Source organism: Eublepharis macularius, chromosome 2 (assembly GCF_028583425.1).
Source record: "Eublepharis macularius isolate TG4126 chromosome 2, MPM_Emac_v1.0, whole genome shotgun sequence".
Classification (NCBI taxonomy): domain Eukaryota; kingdom Metazoa; phylum Chordata; class Lepidosauria; order Squamata; family Eublepharidae; genus Eublepharis; species Eublepharis macularius.
Window position 1 is genome coordinate 101,887,521 of NC_072791.1, and position 19,155 is coordinate 101,906,675.

General features: G+C 46.3%; 1 protein-coding gene across 1 annotated transcript in view; it reads left to right on the plus strand.

Moving 5' to 3' along the window:
- SLC17A6 (solute carrier family 17 member 6) overlaps positions 1 to 13,710 on the plus strand; it is an 80,849-nt gene extending 67,139 nt beyond the window's left edge. Inside the window, exons 10-12 of the mRNA XM_054971893.1 lie at positions 10,557 to 10,667; positions 10,857 to 10,984; positions 13,375 to 13,710. Of these exons, the coding sequence (XP_054827868.1) occupies positions 10,557 to 10,667; positions 10,857 to 10,984; positions 13,375 to 13,710 (575 nt within the window). The remainder of the gene's footprint in view (positions 1 to 10,556; positions 10,668 to 10,856; positions 10,985 to 13,374) is intronic.
- Positions 13,711 to 19,155: the final 5,445 nt, after the last annotated feature.

Genomic DNA, 19,155 nt, shown 5'->3' on the forward strand with positions numbered 1-19,155 from the left:
CATACAACCCAGTCATGGTAAGTCATATTATTTACAAATCTATTCACTAAAATTTCAGGGTACAGAGTCCCAAATATTCAAAACCCCAAAACCTGAGTGCCCAAGACCAAATTATTAAATATTAAAATCCTTAACATTATAAAATATTTAATATTTCCCCCTGTAAAATACTTCCTAATCCGTATGGCTTGCACAGCAAAATTTGCCACCTTTAATGTAATTTCATGGTCCTTATCGGCTAAAAGCTTATCTAGATAGAATCTGTCATTTCTACCTGGGAATCTATTACAAATTGGAGTTATGAAGATTGCCCTAATATTTTGATAAAGCTCACACTCGAAGAGTACGTGTCCCCTAGTTTCTATTTTTCCAGCCCCACATATACATACTCTTTTCTCGAGTGGTTGTTTTGCATATCTGCCCTCCATGACCACTGATGGTAACGTGTCCATTCTGAGGAGGGTAACTGCTCTTCTATAATCTGCTTTATCCAAGTTTTGTAAGTAAGGCATCATTATCACTTGGTTTAGGCTATCTATTCCCGGGAAATACCCTTTGACTTGACTCAAGTCGTTCTGCCTTTCAATATCCAGGATCCGTTGTTTCACAAAGGGTTTGACCATGTCATGTTCCATATTCATAAAAAACTGTTTGGAAAGACCATAATAACCCAATTTGCGCTCCGTTTCTTTGATCCAAAGTGGTACTCTAGAATCCCATGCTATTAAACCGGTTAAACCGGAGGGATTAGTTTTTAGCTTAAACCAATAGACAATGGTAGCAATCCACAGGCGTGCTTTTACAGTGACCATACCGGATTCCAAACGAATATGTGCATTAGAGACACAAAAGGGAACCTGCAAAATGTGCCTTAAAAACTTGGATTGCACTTTTTCCAGTGACTGCCAATAAGACTGATGTGTTGTTATGCTCAAGGGCGCCACATAAAGTAATTGGGCAAGAGACTTAGCCTTGAAAATCTTGACTGCTGCTGCAACGTTCCGGCCCCCAGAAGACCAATAAAATTTCTCAATCGCTCGCGCACTTTTAGCTGCGCTTGTTGTAACATGGTCCACATGAGCTTTTCTAGAGCCTGAAGCCTGAAAGGCAGTTCCTAAATATTTAAAACAACGGACTTGCTCAATATCCATCGAGTCTATCTTCCACTGGTAAGTTCGCCACTTGCTCCCAAAAACTAGAACCTTTGATTTTTGATAATTAATTTTGATGTAATTGGCCTGACAGTATTGAGCTAATATTTCCATAGCTCGTTTAAGGCCACTGGGGGTTCTAGAGATTAATACTGCATCATCTGCATATAGCAGAAGGGGGACATGCCTGTCAGCAACCTTGGGGGCATGTACCTCTGGGCAGTTTAAGTACTCCCCTAGGTCATTTATAAAGAGGTTGAACAAAGTTGGTGCTAAAATACAACCCTGTTTAACCCCTTTCTCTGCTTTTATGGCTTCTGTAAGGTGGCCTTGGGCATCTGTCCTTACCTGGATCTTAGTATTCCTGTACAGAGCCCTCATTAGGGTCAGCAATCTCTTTTCAATACCCATCCCTTTTAGCTTTTCCCATAGTAGGTTATGATGTATCATATCAAAAGCAGATTTAAAATCTATAAAGGCTGCATACAGGGAAACGATATTATTAGATGCGTATTTAGTGATCAAATGGTCTAAAATTACACAGTGATCCAAGGTTGAGCATCTTGGTCTAAATCCGGCCTGTTCTTCTCTCAGAATATTATTTTGCTCAATCCACTCCCAGAGTTTTCCTTTCAGGTGACTAGCATACAACTTACTTATTATACTTAGGAGGCTGATAGGTCTGTAGTTATTTGGGTCACTTTTGTTGCCTTTCTTAAAAATAGGAACTATAACTCCTGTATTCCAGCCTGTAGGAATTCTTGCTGTCCTGTCTATTTCTGTAAACAATTTGGCGAGCAGTGGAGCCCACCAATCTCTATTTTCTTTAATCAGCTCTGCCGGTATTAAATCAAGTCCAGGAGCCTTTTTTGATTTCAAGGTTTCAATTAGAGATTTTACTTCCGAAGGCTTAACAGGTGGCCATTCTGATAAATCTTCCAAATTCTCCAGCAAAGGCGCTGGCTCCTCAGCTGTTCCATATAGTTCTTTATAATGGTTTTTCCAGGCCTCCGGCATAACAGCATTAGAGACCTGGGAAGGAGTTCTATCAGAACAGTTGGCCACCATCCTCCAAAAGAGCGAAGAGTTTTTTAGCTTTACTGCCTGCCCCAATTGTATCCAAGCCAGGTCCCTTGCCTCATTCTTTTCCCTATTAATTAGCTTTTTATATTTGAATTTCTGTGACTTTAACTGTTCTTTATTCGCAGTCCCTGGGTCGGATCTGTATGTCAGATACGTACTACCGAGCTCCTTCCTTGCCAGTATGCACTCCCTATCAACCCAACCATTTGTCTTTACCCCAGATTTGCTCTTTGGATCAGTTGGATGCCCTTCTAATGGGGGGTGTAAATGGTGAATGAGGACCTCATATAATTTAATAGTCTCATCCCCTTTGTCTGATGTGATGATTTCCCTTGCCAATTTTATAATAGTTTCTTGATTAAGAAGCTCTTGCATATATTTCTTCATTTTATCATCCCATCTTAATTTAAGATATTTTCCCCCATATTCGATGGTGCCCTTATAACTATCTTCGGTTCGTGGATTGAGGCTGGAAGTTGACATAATCAAAGTGAGAGGGATGTGATTGCCACCACAATATGTGGCCACCTCAAATGGCCACAAAATGAACCAAACTTTCTGAGATCAACATGTAGTCAATTACACTTAACCTTGTGCCAGACCAGTATGTATATTCCCCAGGATGGTCATTTATATGAGAACCATTTAGGATTCTTAAGTTCAAGGCATACGGACTGACTGCTATCTGAGTGTATGATCATAGTCCACATGATGATGTAGCTACTTCTTTATCAGAATAATTAAGCAAAATATTTTATGTTACTATATGACTCCATTTATATGTTATTTATTGGTCTGTGAGTTTTATACCATAGTATGTCCATTAGAGGTGTATGAAATGGAAAAAAACAAGCCTCATCTACATGGGCATGTACATGTAGGTTTGAAGCAGGAGGGGTCTCTTGCAGCCTATGCAGCTAACACAAAGGCTCATGTTATGTAGTTTAGGGTGAAAACTGGAAAGAAAAACTAATTATTAAAAGAGAGCTGCACTGAGGAGGTCCTCCCCAGCCATGTAGAGATGGTTGATACCCATTGAGTGGCCTTCTACTGCTGCTGTCCTTTGCTTATGTGCCATGGTACCAGGGTCACTCACTGGGATTTAAGAAGTCCTCCAAAAGATAGCAAGTCATGGAGCACCAGGAGGAATTTCATCTCCAGAAAGTCTTCTGGCAGGTTTTTGGGTTTCTCTGATTAAAACTGATAACCCAGCATTAAATGATAGGGAGGTAGCAGCTGTGTGCATTGCACACTCACCCATGCACGCACACCCAAGTTTTTCCAGATCAGTATTCCCTGTGGAAGGACCAATCTGGTCATTTTTTTTTCTTTTTACTTATCCTCCAGTGATTTTTACTTTTTCTGTTTCATTCAACTTTGGGTTAATTGTTTTAGTTGGAAAAGGAGAGCGGCAGACAACAACCTGTCCAGTCTCCCACTTACTAGTAAAAAATAGGGGGAAAAGAGGGTCATCCTCCTCCTACTTCCCTTCCCATGAAAGAAAAACCATCTACCTCTATATGCTACTACACACAGTGCAAGGTCAGGCCGGTGGCTGGAAGGTTAAACAGGGAGTCCCAGGGTATTATTGCTTTTTCTGTTTGGGCTGATGTTCTGACCCTAAAGGACAGAAAAGCAGAACAATATAATTTTTTTTAAAAAATAAATGGACAGCAAGAATATAATTTTTTTTAAAAAAAATGAATGGAGATCATCTAGATCGTACCCTAAATCCAATTCTCTCTCATGTTAGATGTAGTGAAGATAGCACATGACATAATGTCACTTATATGTGGCAATGGTACAAAATGGAGACAGGGAAATACAGGATGTAATGCATTTCTGTTATTTCAGAAAAGAAACAGGAAACCAACATAAGTATATGAACTAGTGGTGGGTTGGACTTGTAGTAAGATGTTCCCTTTTAAATCTGACAGATGAAGCAAGAGATGTAAAATTGTTTTTGATTACTCAAATTTTAACTACAGTTTTAACATCTCTGCTTTGATTGTGTCATATTTTCTCATTGTGAAATTAATTATTCTTTTAAAAAACTTTCCAGTGTGGTTAAATCTTGGTGTTTATGTTGTTATAGATCCCCTCCTCTGCACAGTTGTATGGCCAGATGGCAGATGTGTGAAATATAAACTACTGAAGCAGTCAAATGAATAAATCTTCCTCACCTACCTCACAGAAGGTGTGACTGTCAGGGCTTGCCGCCGCTGCCGCTGGGCGTGGCACTGGGCGGTCTGCTCCTGACGTCACAGGGGGGCCAGGGATTCTGCAGGACCCTGCTCTGTGGAAGGAGGGGCGGTATACCTCACCCAGACTCCCTCTCAGTCCACTCGCTGGCCTGCTCAACCTGGCCTGCTTACCCTCTGCGTCCTCCTTCATCTCCTCCTTCCAGAACTCTCCTCCAAACCTCCACCCTTGCATCTTACTGCTCTCACTCCACATCATCACTCCTCACTCACACCAACCAACACAGAGCTCTTCCCAGCCAGCTTTTATAGGGCTTCCTTCTACTGCCCCACCCCTCTTCCAGCCTGGCCTTGGGCTGCACCAAGCAGTTGCAGCTGGGGTAGCTGATCTGGCCCCACTGACCAGCACCAGCTGTGCCTTGTTCTCTGGCTGCCCAGCCTCCCTGCCTTGGCTGATTGCTGAAGGCATGTCCAGCTGCAGTCCCCTGGCTAGCAGCCCAGCCTCCCTGGCAGAGCTGATGGCTGAAGGTGGGTCCAGCTGCGGCTCCTTGGCTGGTTGCCCAGGGCTTCCTGCAGAGTGCCTCCAATAGCCCCACCTGGAGTGGCTTGGCTTTTGGCAACTCCTGGGCCAGGCTACTATTTTCTAGCTGGGGCATGGCTTTGGGTTGTTGGGGCTGCTGCTGCTTCTCCTCCTCAGGTAAGGTCTTTGGGTGGGTGACTGCTGGGCTCCCAATCCCTCTGCCCTTGCCCCCTTCCGCCTTGCCTAGCCCCCTTTCCCTCCCTAGGGGAGTGGGACTCGCTGGCCTCTCTCTGTCTCCCCCTGCCTCCTGAGGCCCTGGGCTTTTGCTCCTTGCCCCTGGCACCGGCAGGTTCTGGCTCCATTTGCCTGTGGGAGGGGTTGACCTGCTGTCCCCCAGCTGCCCCCTCTGCCTGCCAGTCAGACCGGTTGACCTGCTGTCAGCTGGCTGACCAGTTGACCTGCTGTCTGCTGGCTGCCCCCTCTGTTTGCCCATCAGCCCGGCTGACCTGCTGTTCCCTCCTACCAAGTCTGGGGGCTGGGACCCAGACCCCGGACACACACCCCCGCTTAGCTTTGAGTTGTGGGGGTCAGGGTCAGACTCAAACATGCGGGACATGAAGTCCGCATCCACATGCTGCGCCCCCTTGCGGTACTTGATGGTGAACCGGAAGGGGAGGAGGGAGAGGTACCACCGCAGCACACGGGGGTTGTGTGCCTTCATGTGGTGGAGCCACTGCAGGGGCGCATGGTCCGTTAGTAGGACAAAGGGATTATTGGCCAGGTAGTATTGCAGGGCCCCCACTGCCCACTTGACCGCTAGGGCCTCCCGCTCCACTGTTGCATAGCGCCTCTCTGCGGGCTGCAGCTTCCGACTCAGGAAGAGGATGGGGACATCGGTTCCGTCATGTTCCTGAGTCAGGACTGCCCCAAGGCCGGTGTCAGAAGCGTCTGTGGCCAGCATAAAGGGTCGGTCAAAGTCCGGGTTCCACAGGGCTGTGGTATTAGAGAGGGCTGACCGCAGGTTCTTGAAAGCTGCTTCTAGTGCTGGGGTCCACCGGACTTGGTTGGGCAGCCCCTTCTTTAAGCAGTCTGTCAGGGGGGCGGCTCGGGAGGCAAAGTGGGGGATGAACCGCCCGTAATACCCCAGTAGTCCCAGGAAACGTCGGACCTGCTTCTTGGTCCGGGGCTGGGGGGCATCAGCTATTGAGGCCACCTTGTCTGGTGGTGGGCGAACTCGGCCTCCCCCGACCACAAAGCCCAGGTACTGGAGTTCCTGGAACCCCAGGTGGCTCTTCTTTGGGTTAGCCCGTAGTCCGGCTCGCTGGAGGGCCCTCATGACAGCTTCCAAGTGTTGGAGGTGGGTGGGCCAGTCCGGGCTGAAGATGATGATGTCATCTATGTACGCCATTGCATACGCCCGGCACTCTCCCAGCACTTGGTCCACCAGCCGCTGAAACGTGGCAGCTGCCCCGTGTAGACCAAACGGCATCTTCTTGAACTGGAAGAGGCCTCGTGGGGTGGCAAAGGCTGTCTTCTCCCGGTCCGCTGGCCGCACGGGCACTTGCCAGTAGCCCTTCGTCAAGTCTAGGGCCGACAGGTAGCGGGCGGACCCTAGGTGGTCTACCAACACATCTGCTCGGGGCATGGGGTATGCATCGAACTGGGCCACCTTATTCAGTTCGCGATAGTCGATGCAGAATCGGGTGGTCCCATCCGGCTTGGGCACCAAGACTATCGGGCTCCTCCAAGCGCTTCGCGAGGGCTCGATTACCCCAAGCCTGAGCATCTCGTCGGTCTCCTTCTCCACTGCCTCCCACCGCTTCCTGGGGATGGGGCGCCAGGTAGCCCGGGCTGTCTGCCCCGGGTCCGTTGGAATGGCATGTTGGATCAGGCTCGTGCTGCCCGGCCTGCGGGAGAAGACCCCGGGAATCCGAGCCCAGAGGTCTTGTAGCTGGGCCCTCTGAGCTGGGTTGAGCTGAGGGTCCACCTTGGGCTCCTCAAACTCCGGGGCATCAGTGGTCCAAGGCAGCACACTGTCAGGGAGCTCTAGCGGGTCCTCAGCCACGCCGCACTCCTCTTTTGGGCGCTCGTGCCACTGCTTTAGGAGGTTCACATGCAGGGTCTTCCGCCGACGCCGGCCGACCCCACACTGGACTTCGTAGGTGGTGGGGCCCAGCACCCTTCGAATCTGGTAGGGACCCCTCCATGGGTCCCCTTCCTCTCTTGGGAACACCGAGTGGTGCACGAGGACCTTCTCTCCGGCCTGGAAAGTCCTCATCCGCGCACCCCGGTCATAGGCGGCCTTTTGCTTTGACTGGGTGCGAGTCAGTCTGCGATTTGCCTCCGCTTGGGACTGTTGCACCCGGTCACGGAGCCGGCTCACGTACTCCTGTATGGGGGGCGCGGGGCTGCTGGCCCGGGGCCCCCAGCGTTCCGTCAGCCGGGAGAGCATCCCCCTTGGCTTGCGCCCATATAGCAGCTCGAATGGGCTGAAGCCAGTGGAGGCCTGCGTGGTCTCCCGGAGGGCGAACATGAGCGGGTCGATGTACAAGTCCCACTGGTGAGGCTTGTCCCGCGTCATCTTCTTCAGGGCCTCCTTGACGGTCTGGTTCAGCCGCTCTGCCAACCCGTCTGTTTGAGGGTGGTACGCCGAGGTGAACACCTGCCGGATCCCCAAATTCCGGCAGAGCTGACGCATGGCTGTGGCACGGAACGGGCCCCCCCGATCCGTCAAAATTTCATCTGGCAGCCCCACCATCGCGAAAAACTTGGACAGGGCCCGTACCATCCCCGGGGTCTGCATGGTCTTCAGCGGGATGACCTCGGGGAACCGCGTGGCATAGTCCACAATCACCAGGGCAAAGCGATGGCCCCGGGGTGTGCGTGGCAGCGGTCCGATGAAGTCCATTGCGATGCGTTGGAAGGGCGTCTCCATGACGGGCAGCGGGGAGAGGGGGGCCTTCGGCGGGCGGCGGGCTGCCACCCGCTGGCAGGTGGGACACGAGCGGCAGTGGGCCTTCACGTCTGCATTCACGGAGGGCCAGAAGAATTGCTCAAGAACCTTCCTCAGGGTCTTGTGGTGCCCGAGGTGCCCGGCCCAAGCATGCTCATGGGCCGTGCGGAGGACTTCCGCCCGATAGGCTGCTGGCACAAGTAGTTGGCGGACCTCCCCCTGGCCATTTGGGGCACGAGCTATGCGAACCCAGACCCCTCCTTGCTTCTCGATGCGAGGGAGCCGTTGGGCCCTCCGTTCATCCCACACTTGCTCCTCCTCACGAGCGGCTGTCTCTCGCAAGCGCTGCAAGGACTCATCTGCCCCTTGGGCATCACGGAATGGGCGGTCTGCAAGGGTTCCAGCTGGGCCTCCAGCCCATGGTTCTGCCCCTGGCCTGGTGGAGGGACCCTCTCCCGGGTCGTTGGCCTCCTCCACTTGCAGAGCGGTGGCAACTTGTGGGTCTGTCACTTCCCCTGCCGCCTTCAGCCGAGACCCGGCGGTCCCTGGGGTGTCTCTTCCCAATTTCTTCGCTGCCTGCTGGAGGAGCCTGAAGAACCCTGGGGCATCTCTTCCCAGCAGTATTGGTACGGGTAGGTGAGCTAACTGGGCAACTTCCATTTGGTGGCGGACCCCTAGGTACTCTATCGTGATTAGGGCCGTAGGGTATGGCTGGGTGCGGCCCATCACATCCGTCACTGGGATCCAGTGGTACACTGGGGTGGCAGCTGGGAGGAGCTGGGGCCGAATTGCTGAGACTGCACTCCCAGAGTCCAACAGGGCTTGTAGGATCAGCCGGCCTATCTTCACAGTGGCACATAGACTCTGCACCTGCTTGCCAGGCGGTGGGTTATTTTCCCAAACAAGGGCGCAAACCCTTGGCAAGGCCTCAGTGAGCACGCCGGCTTGCCTCTGCAGCTCCGCTGTCTGTGCTAGTTCTACTGGAGCGGCTGGGTAGGCTGCCTCCAGCTTTCCTCACATCCTATCCTGGCGTTCCTCCAGCCACGGTCCAAGCTCCGCTGGGGCGGCGGCCTTGGGAGGCCGCCCCTTGACTGGTGCCTGCGTTGGAACGTCTCTCCCCGTATGGGCCACCAACTTGTCAGGGCTTGCAGCCGCTGCCGCTGGGCGTGGCACTGGGCGGTCTGCTCCTGACGTCACAGGGGGGCCAGGGATTCTGCAGGACCCTGCTCTGTGGAAGGAGGGGCGGTATACCTCACCCAGACTCCCTCTCAGTCCACTCGCTGGCCTGCTCAACCTGGCCTGCTTACCCTCTGCGTCCTCCTTCATCTCCTCCTTCCAGAACTCTCCTCCAAACCTCCACCCTTGCATCTTACTGCTCTCACTCCACATCATCACTCCTCACTCACACCAACCAACACAGAGCTCTTCCCAGCCAGCTTTTATAGGGCTTCCTTCTACTGCCCCACCCCTCTTCCAGCCTGGCCTTGGGCTGCACCAAGCAGTTGCAGCTGGGGTAGCTGATCTGGCCCCACTGACCAGCACCAGCTGTGCCTTGTTCTCTGGCTGCCCAGCCTCCCTGCCTTGGCTGATTGCTGAAGGCATGTCCAGCTGCAGTCCCCTGGCTAGCAGCCCAGCCTCCCTGGCAGAGCTGATGGCTGAAGGTGGGTCCAGCTGCGGCTCCTTGGCTGGTTGCCCAGGGCTTCCTGCAGAGTGCCTCCAATAGCCCCACCTGGAGTGGCTTGGCTTTTGGCAACTCCTGGGCCAGGCTACTATTTTCTAGCTGGGGCATGGCTTTGGGTTGTTGGGGCTGCTGCTGCTTCTCCTCCTCAGGTAAGGTCTTTGGGTGGGTGACTGCTGGGCTCCCAATCCCTCTGCCCTTGCCCCCTTCCGCCTTGCCTAGCCCCCTTTCCCTCCCTAGGGGAGTGGGACTCGCTGGCCTCTCTCTGTCTCCCCCTGCCTCCTGAGGCCCTGGGCTTTTGCTCCTTGCCCCTGGCACCGGCAGGTTCTGGCTCCATTTGCCTGTGGGAGGGGTTGACCTGCTGTCCCCCAGCTGCCCCCTCTGCCTGCCAGTCAGACCGGTTGACCTGCTGTCAGCTGGCTGACCAGTTGACCTGCTGTCTGCTGGCTGCCCCCTCTGTTTGCCCATCAGCCCGGCTGACCTGCTGTTCCCTCCTACCAAGTCTGGGGGCTGGGACCCAGACCCCGGACAGTGACATCTTAAGCTGCTGCAGCATAAGCTATAAATAGGGAGGCCTTTAAAGCCTCAAGCATATTTGCTAGGAATTCCTCTGATTTAGCTTCTTAAAGGACAGGCCATTGCAATGTCTTTGCAAGTGGGCCTCTTCTGACACCACTACCTTAACAGTGTTGTGGCAGCTGTAGTCTATCTCCTTCTTGATGAGGTCAGAAGTCATGAGGGAGGAATAGCTCCCATGCCACTAAGGTACCTCTAGCATTACCTGTTACCAATCACTGAGATTTTTGCTGAACGTTGTTCCATATTGATTCCTGAAAAATGGACATTTTGTCATTGACTTTGTTTACTTAAATTGACACTGGTGGAAATACAGTTCATCTGCCAATCTACTATTTTAAACAGATCACCGAGGTGACTAGTATTAGTTCTTTCTTCTCTTTTATTTTTCAAGGTTTTGGAATGGAAGCAACTCTTCTTTTGGTAGTTGGCTACTCTCATAGTAAAGGTGTTGCCATTTCATTCTTAGTGCTAGCTGTGGGCTTCAGCGGCTTTGCCATATCCGGTAAGTGATTGTCTTTACCAATTGTCTCTTTTCCATCACAGTAAAAAACAAACAAACCCAGAGGTTATGAATAATTAAACAGTGGCAGGAGTTGTGAATATGGAAAGAATATCAGTAATTAGTTACAGTACTTTATTCTGCATAGTATATTATTTTCTGACCAGTTAACAGCATTTCTTTATGTTGCAGGATTTAATGTTAACCATTTAGATATTGCTCCAAGATATGCCAGTATCTTAATGGGGATTTCAAATGGAGTTGGGACACTATCTGGAATGGTGTGCCCTATAATTGTTGGAGCAATGACAAAGAATAAGGTAGGTTGAATTAACAATACAGTTTCCAAAATGCTTCACACAAAGATTGATTAAAATCTTGGCAATGAATGAACTTCTCTTCTTCAGATTACATTGTCATGCCATTGCACCAGTTGGGATAAGATATATCATTACCAATGTTAGTTATTGGAATTCTATTATCACATTTGTAATTATTAAAGGTGAATTGATGATAGGTTGAAGTGTGAACACTGATGTTTTGACACAAACCAGTCTCAGTATTATTTAAACAATGTTTTAGCAAGAGTGAATTAATTCTACTTACCACTCTAATGCACCTAGGTTATAATCTGAAGGTAGAATCCCAGGGTCCCAGCAGTAGCCAAATATTGCTAGAACTCAGCGCCTCCCAACCCAACATAAGCAGGGCTTTAACAGCTACCACTGGTTCGTACCCAAACACCAACACAACATAGTTGTGCTGTAAGAGGAGCTTGAGTGGCTCTGTAGAGGACAGGAATCAGTGATAGCCACTCTAATTCAACCAGGACCAAAACAGATGTTATGGAGGTCACAAATCTCCACCACTCTTTAATAGGTAACTTTCATATGCATACAGCTAAGATTCCGATTTTGGCCATATGGGGTGAAAAAGGTGATTTAACTCTTTAACCCCTCATCAGTTTTGCCAATTGAAACTGAACTTCCAATGCTATTAATAGTATTTTAAAAGAAAAGACAAATTTTTAAAGGAAACATTATTTCCCCCTTTTAAACCACTAAACAACAACATTGGGAGCAAAATCAAGTAAGATGTGAAGGGTTCAGTCACCTTGGCCGTTTCCACATGTCCTTAATGGGACAGCCTGCTAATGGAACTTTGGCTGGTTATCTCACTCACTACATAAGTCATCCTTTCTCATGTGCAAGTGGGTTGTGACGATCCCAGTTTTTAAGCATTGTTTGTGAAACCTGTTTTGTCCTGTCTTTATTTTTGATGCTGGTTTTTCCGCACAATTATCTACCATAACAATGCATGTGGAGGGGTTTTTTTTTCACTTCAGAAGACCCCTCCTCTTGCCATTACCCCTTGCATATGCAATTGTATCATTTCCCCCCCCCTTTTAAAATGGTCCTTGCACTATTACAATATCTACGTATACAAAGGGATTCATACTGCAGTGCTTGCTACATTGGATCACTTAGCAATCAGATTGTCAATCGCAACAGCCTTAGCAGCACCCCACCCCTTGCGCCTCCCCTGGTGGCATCAGTCGGGGGGGGGGTTGGGGGAAGAGATCGGGCCTCTGCTCGGCTTGTGCATGGGCCTCCCAAGGCCCTGTGGAGGCAGCAGGGAGCCCCGCCCCTAGCTGCTATGGGAACTTGGGAGGTTCTCGCCACTGCACTGAGCTTTTCCATGTCTCTGAATCCCCTGAGGAGGCAAACTGTTTTGCCTCCCCCCGACTCGCTTCTTATCCCTGCATAATATGCCTGTATGTGGATAAGGAGTGAGTGGTCAGGAAAACAGTTTGCCTTTTATATACTAGAATATGGAATCATGTGATCACACTACTCTACTGTTCACATATTTATGAAACACTTTTTGCATTTAAAACTTTGAGCAGGAAATCAACAGTAGAGAATGGTGTACTATGCATATCCAGTTTCTACAGAAGCTGAAAGACAGCACAATGGTATAGCACAATCGCACACACATTCAAAAAAAAAAAAAAAAGGAAAGGTGGGTGGGTGGGTGGGAATGTGCCATCATTTGTGATGAGGTGCAAATAAAGAATGTGTTTTCTGTTTGGGGACTTTTCTTTGTCCATGACAAACACCCACAAAACACGCAAGAGGATGATGCATGTGAAAGGTGAGTTCTCAAAGTGGATTGGGAAGATGTGGCTTTGGGACAGGGACCCCCCCAAAATGGAGCATGTGGAAGTGGCCCTCTTCCTCCATAGTCTCAATCTGAATCATAGCTGCATGAGCACACAATAAATTGACAAAGATCCATGAACTTTTATCGCATCTGTTTTGGTCTTCATGTAGGATGTTATGGATTCTAAGAGGGCTTGTGCCCACTTCTTTTCCATAGCAACGAGAGGATCTAAGTGAAAATTCAAAATTCAAAGTAATGCATATTCTCAATATGCAGAAAGTCCTAGATCTTCAGTTAAAATGATCTCAGGGTAAGGATTAGGCCTTCTACAGATCCCCCTACCAATCAAAATGAACACTTTTATCTAATTCAACCAATGGTAGGGCTCAGTATAAGACAACTTAATTCATGAATTGTAGGAGGAGTCTGCCTCACATGTGAAATATAGGAAGCTGTTGTAACAAGTTCCCATAAAGAATTGTTATCCATTCAAAGGATCCACCCACTCTAGACAGCTATTCTGAAATGGTGATCTTCTTCCTCACAGACCCGCGAGGAGTGGCAGTACGTCTTCCTTATTGCTGCTTTGGTCCACTATGGAGGAGTCATATTCTATGGTGTATTTGCATCAGGAGAGAAACAGCCATGGGCAGATCCAGAACAGACAAGTGAAGAAAAATGTGGCTTCATACATGAAGATGAACTTGATGAAGAAACAGGGGACATCACTCAGAATTATGTAAATTATGGTACCACTAAATCTTATGGTGCTACTACCCAGGTCAATGGTGGCTGGCCAAATGGTTGGGAGAAGAAAGAAGAATTTGTACAAGAAGAAGTACAAGACTCATATAGCTATAAGGAAGGCGAAGATTATTCATAACAGACCTATATTGGATATATTTTGTAGTGTTTGTGATTTATTCATTGTGATTGTTTGCACATGCAGAGAGAGACACAAAAATGTGGTATAGACATGTAAACACATATCAAACAGAAGGTCTTACTGTAAAATTTTTAAAAAAGAATTCATTAAAGTGCAATCTGTATGAGTTTGTGACATCTCATCACCTCCATTTGGATGTATCCATTCTATAGAGTTTTAAGGGTTTACTGGTCAAAACTACTAGAGGAAACTAAGGTTCTTTCAGTATATATGAGCTGAAAGCTCATGACTAAGGATTAAAGCACAACTACCAACCAAGCTGGGTCATCAACTCTTCTGTTTAGAAAGCCAAAAGTACTTGATTGTTTGAAAATAAACAAATGCACTTACATATTTGTTACACTGTATTGAAAGAGATAAAAAAGATTGTGTGAAGTTATCCACATTTACTTGGTACAATGTAGGAAATGTAGAGTTCTTCTAAGGCAAGGATTTCTGATAGGAGTTTTCTATTTTAGATTATCATAAAGCTCCAAGCCAGCTCCCTTCTAAGAGAGCTGAATCGAGCCTTTATTGAATAAATGAGGGTATATTTATTGAGACTGTATGCTGCAGACTACTCTGAAATAAAGGAACAATCTGGTTGTTTAGGCACAAAATATTTTATTTCTGTTCTTTACAGACTCATACGGTTGTTGTATGTATCATGTTCTTCCTTACATGTACCAACCAGTATATAGTCACACTAACTCTGAACTTCCATGTAAAATGTTAAACAAACAAAGAAAGAAACCTTAAGCAAGATAAAGCTATATTTGGTAAATTCAATGCCTGCAGCAAATGACTAGCCATAAATCTCCTTTGGCCCAAACAAAATCTAAAGAAAATGGAACTGCAGACAAGTATCCCTAGAACAAAAATGGATGTATTGCTTTTGGTTCTTGTTTTGTGGTAAAGGCAAGAAACAGGGAAGAAATTAGCTGTTTGTTAAATCCTGGATAGTTTTTCATATTTTCAGATGCTGTGCCACAATTATATAAATAAAGTCATAATTTATTGAAGATGCTGTATAATGATAAAAATAGTACTATTTTAACAATTTCTGAATTTAAAACAAAGGTGTTTTCAAATAAATAGAATTATAACGGTCACTGAAGATGAGCAACAATCCTCATGGTGAGCCAAAAGTGGCATCTAACATGGGTTGGGCTTAGGAAGAGAGTCACTTCTACTTTTACAGGGCTCAAGTGCAATTCAGATTGATCAAGATCAATGGAAAGTTCACCGTTGGCACCAAAGAGCTGTAGGCTGCAGCTCTTTGCCTTTGCAGGTGCAGCAGTAGGGCTGCCAACTCCAGTTTAGGAAATTCCTGGAGATTTAGGGAAGTTTGGGGAAGTATAGGAACTCAGAGGGGATGTGATGCTGTAGATTCTGCCCCCTGAAACTGCCTTTTCCTCCAGAGAAACTGATACTTGTAGTCTGAAGATCAGTTTGCAATTCCAGGAGAACTCCAGGAGAACCTTGAGGTTGGTAACCTTAGTGTGCCTCCTGAGCTGGTGCATAAACAGGCTTCTCAGAGCCAAGCTACAAGTGACGAATTACACTTGCCTGGCAAGTGAACAGACCCACGTGTATTCCTCCTTGTTCATTTGCCATTCACTTGCGCTCCGCTTGGTCAAGTGAACAGGGAGGAATACACGTAAGTCTGTTCAGTTGCCAGGCAACTGTAATTCGTCACTTGTAGCTTGGCTCTCAGTTTGTTTCAAGAATGAGGACAACTCAGACTGTGCATCCCTTTGCATGTGCAGACCTGCCTTCCCTATGGAAGTGAGCAGGGAAGTTTGTGAAAGAGTGAACTCTGATTCCCGCCAATGAACATGGAGCTCTAGATCGAGGCCTTCTGTTTTTTAAGCATTGTTCAACAAGAATTGTAATGTTAGTGTACCAAGCAATAAGTGTAATGCACAATGAAGTGCATGCTCTTTTAATCTCTTTGTTACTGTCACTATTGAGCTTGTTGTAAGACAGTTGGGATAATAAAAACAACCAAACAAACCGACCAGGCCAAAAAACAGTGAACTTCAGTGTAATACCAGACCACTTAATGCTCTAACAAGTATCCATTTCCCAACTTCAATGAAGCAAGTATCATTATATGTTAAGAAGCCATTCTGGGTTTTTTGATCTGCTCCTTGTATTGTGCTAGTATTTTAAGGCCCTGCTACTGCAATATACAACTCGAGGATTGTTTTTCTTCTTTTTTTAATTAAATGAGAATAAAATAAAGTGAACCATACTTTGATCTGAAGAAAAAACAATTATATATTTTGCTTTGTGCCTCAAAGTGATGTAAAACGTGATCATAGCTTTTGCTGTGAAAAGATGTGGACTGTGTCACTTTTGTTGCTGCAAAAAAGTGTTAATAAATGCTCTATTTATCCTTTTATATATAAGAAAAGTGTATTTGTGATTTCTCCTTGCATAATTTTTACCTCTTGCAATACTCAAGCACCAGCCCAGAGGTTCATACTTTGCCAATTATCTCCTTAGCCTATAGCTACAGGGCAGTTAAGGGTGTTCATGTCTTTAGGCAAGCTGTAGACGCAGACAAATGGTCACAGTTTTACTACGGGGATGTAGGAGACAGGCAGGAACTGCTAGCTAAAGCAAAATCTGCCCCCATGGATCTCTTAAAGGAAGCTTGCATAACTTAGGAGCCACTAAGCAAATACAGCCTTCCAGACAGTCTGTCAAGTAGGGTTTCTCTTGCAGGCAACCTTGACCACTGCTACTACTTGGTAGGTCAGCAGGGGAAAAACACAAAACAAAAATGTCATGCTGCTCTAGGATTCAGAGGAAATTCTACAGTAAAATCACAGCATTTCACCTGTATCCTAGAGGAGTGTGATATCCCTTTTGTGTTTGGCCCCAAAATGATATCATGCTGTTGATATGACAGAGCCTCTCCCATGTAACGTCCTCCCTCCAGTATTCCATTTGGTACCAGCTACCCTACTAGATTACATTTACAAAACTAATCTTGCCTGACCCCACAGCAAAGCAGATTACAGCATTTACAATACAGCAACACAATAGAAATATATACAATAAATTGTGCAATGAAACTGCCTGATTTTTTCACAGGCCTTAAAATTGACAGTATACATTATTTTTCTCCCTGTGCCTTATACAGGTATTATAGCTTGGAGTTGGGGTTAGAAGATTGCTGCTTCTATCAAAACTGACATTCTGATACATAAAAATATTCATAATGGCTCCAACTCATGCTTCAACTGGTGCTGCATGAACATATGTCCAGTAAAAAGAAAATCAGTAATGAATACTACTGAGGGGGTGGACACAGATACCTCGCTGGAGGAGGGTTCTAGTGTAAGTCGGTCAAGTACCAGAAATATTGGAACTTGGGCAAGGGACAGCAATAACAATCAGAATTTTTTATGGGGAGGTCCACATTGGAGAGGGAGGCAGACTTAGTAGAGAATTTATCCTCCTGTCCCGTCTGACTTTGAATTACAAGTGCTCAATAAGGGCTTGGGATTTGTCCCAACCCCGTCTTACAAGGGTTTCCAAACCAGGATTGATTTTTTTAAATTGATACATCAATTGAAATTGTGGCAGTTTTTCTGTGAGGGGTCTGTGCCTCATGACAAATCTACTTTTGTGCCTAATATTAATAATCCCAATATTGTCACATTTGAAAATATGTTACTTAAAGAAATCAATAAAACTGAAACTTCACTGCAACCCAGGGTACGCAATACTACTCGTGACGAAAGCCTAGCCTTTGAAGAACTGGCTAGGGATCCAGAGATTATATTTAAAGAGGCAGATAAGGGGGGGGAGCCATTGTTGTTTTGAATAGATCTGATTATGTGAAGGAGGCTACTAGACGGTTATCAGATGGCAATAGCTATATGCAAATACCTGAAGATCCGACCAAAGAGATTGCTAATTTAATTAAAATCACTATTGATGAAGGGCTCCTAATGGGGTATATTAATGAACCGGAACATAAATTTCTTATGAATTTGTAACCCAGAATACCCATTTTTCATTTACTCCCCAAAATTCACAAACAAGGCTTTCCCCCACCCAGATGTCCTAGAGTCTCCAGCTCAAATTCCATTTTAGAACCCATTTTCAAATACATTGATGGCTTTTTGCAACCTCTTGTGAAGAAAATGCCCACTTTTTTACAGGAATCTAGAGATGTTATCCTAAAATTGGAGGGGGTGTTTCTTCCCCCAAAGGCAGCATTAATATGGACATAGCATCATTGTATACCAGTATTCCACACTACGATGCACATCTTGTAGTGGTGGACACCCTGAATTCACGAGCAGACCTTTCTCCACTTACACACTTTTTGGTTTCCGTCTTAGAACTTGTCCTTGAAAAAAATTACTTCAAATTTGACAACCAATTTTTTCTGCAAATCAAAGGTGTCGCAATGGGTTGTGCAGCGGCACCTAGTGTGACCAATTTATTCATGCATAAATTGGAACAGCAATTTTTTTGTAACTCATCTTACAACTCTCATTTTGATCAAATAATAGTGTTCTGTAGGTATATTGATGATTTACTATTCATTTATGGAGATATTGACCAGGGTGAAACCTTTTGTAGGTGGATGGATGGAGTGAATCCACATATACGCTTTAGTTGGCAATATAGCTCGCAAGAAATCAATTTTCTAGATCTTACCATCTATTGTGATGTCAGTAACCATTTGGCTGTACGACTGTTTAGGAAGGAGATGGACTGCGTGTCGTATCTTCACTATCAGTCCTTTCATCTCTAGCACATTAAAAATAACATCCCATTTGACCAGTTTTTACGCTTCAAAAGAAACTCTACCCAATCAGTGGACTTTAGGAATAATAATAGACAGCTTGCTGAGCACTTTAAATTTAAAGACTACCCCACTGATGTAATTACCAATGCCCACCGTAAAGCTGAGCAATCTAGGAGGGAGGATCTTTTGAGGTCTTGGAAAAAGAAAGGAGGGCTGGGAATAAAATGCATACTGGATTACACTCCATACTCGTTTACGATTAAAAGAACCATATTTAAATATTGGAGTTTAGTGGAAGACATTCCTGGCTGCCGAGAACCACCCACAATAGCGTTTTGATGGACAAGGAATATTAGGGACCACTTAATTAAATCTGAATTTGTTTCTGTTCCTAAAATGATACAGAGTAGCTTACCAGATGGTCATTACAGTTGCGGCACGTGTAAAGCCTGATTGTTGGTAATGAATGAACAAGAATTACAATAGTTAAACATTAAAATCTCTCGTGGCTTTACTAATTGTAATACACAAAATGTTGTTTACCTGATTAGATGTACATGTGCACTGTTGTATGTGGGCTGCACTACATGACAGGTGAAACAACATGTGCTGGAACATCAATCTCA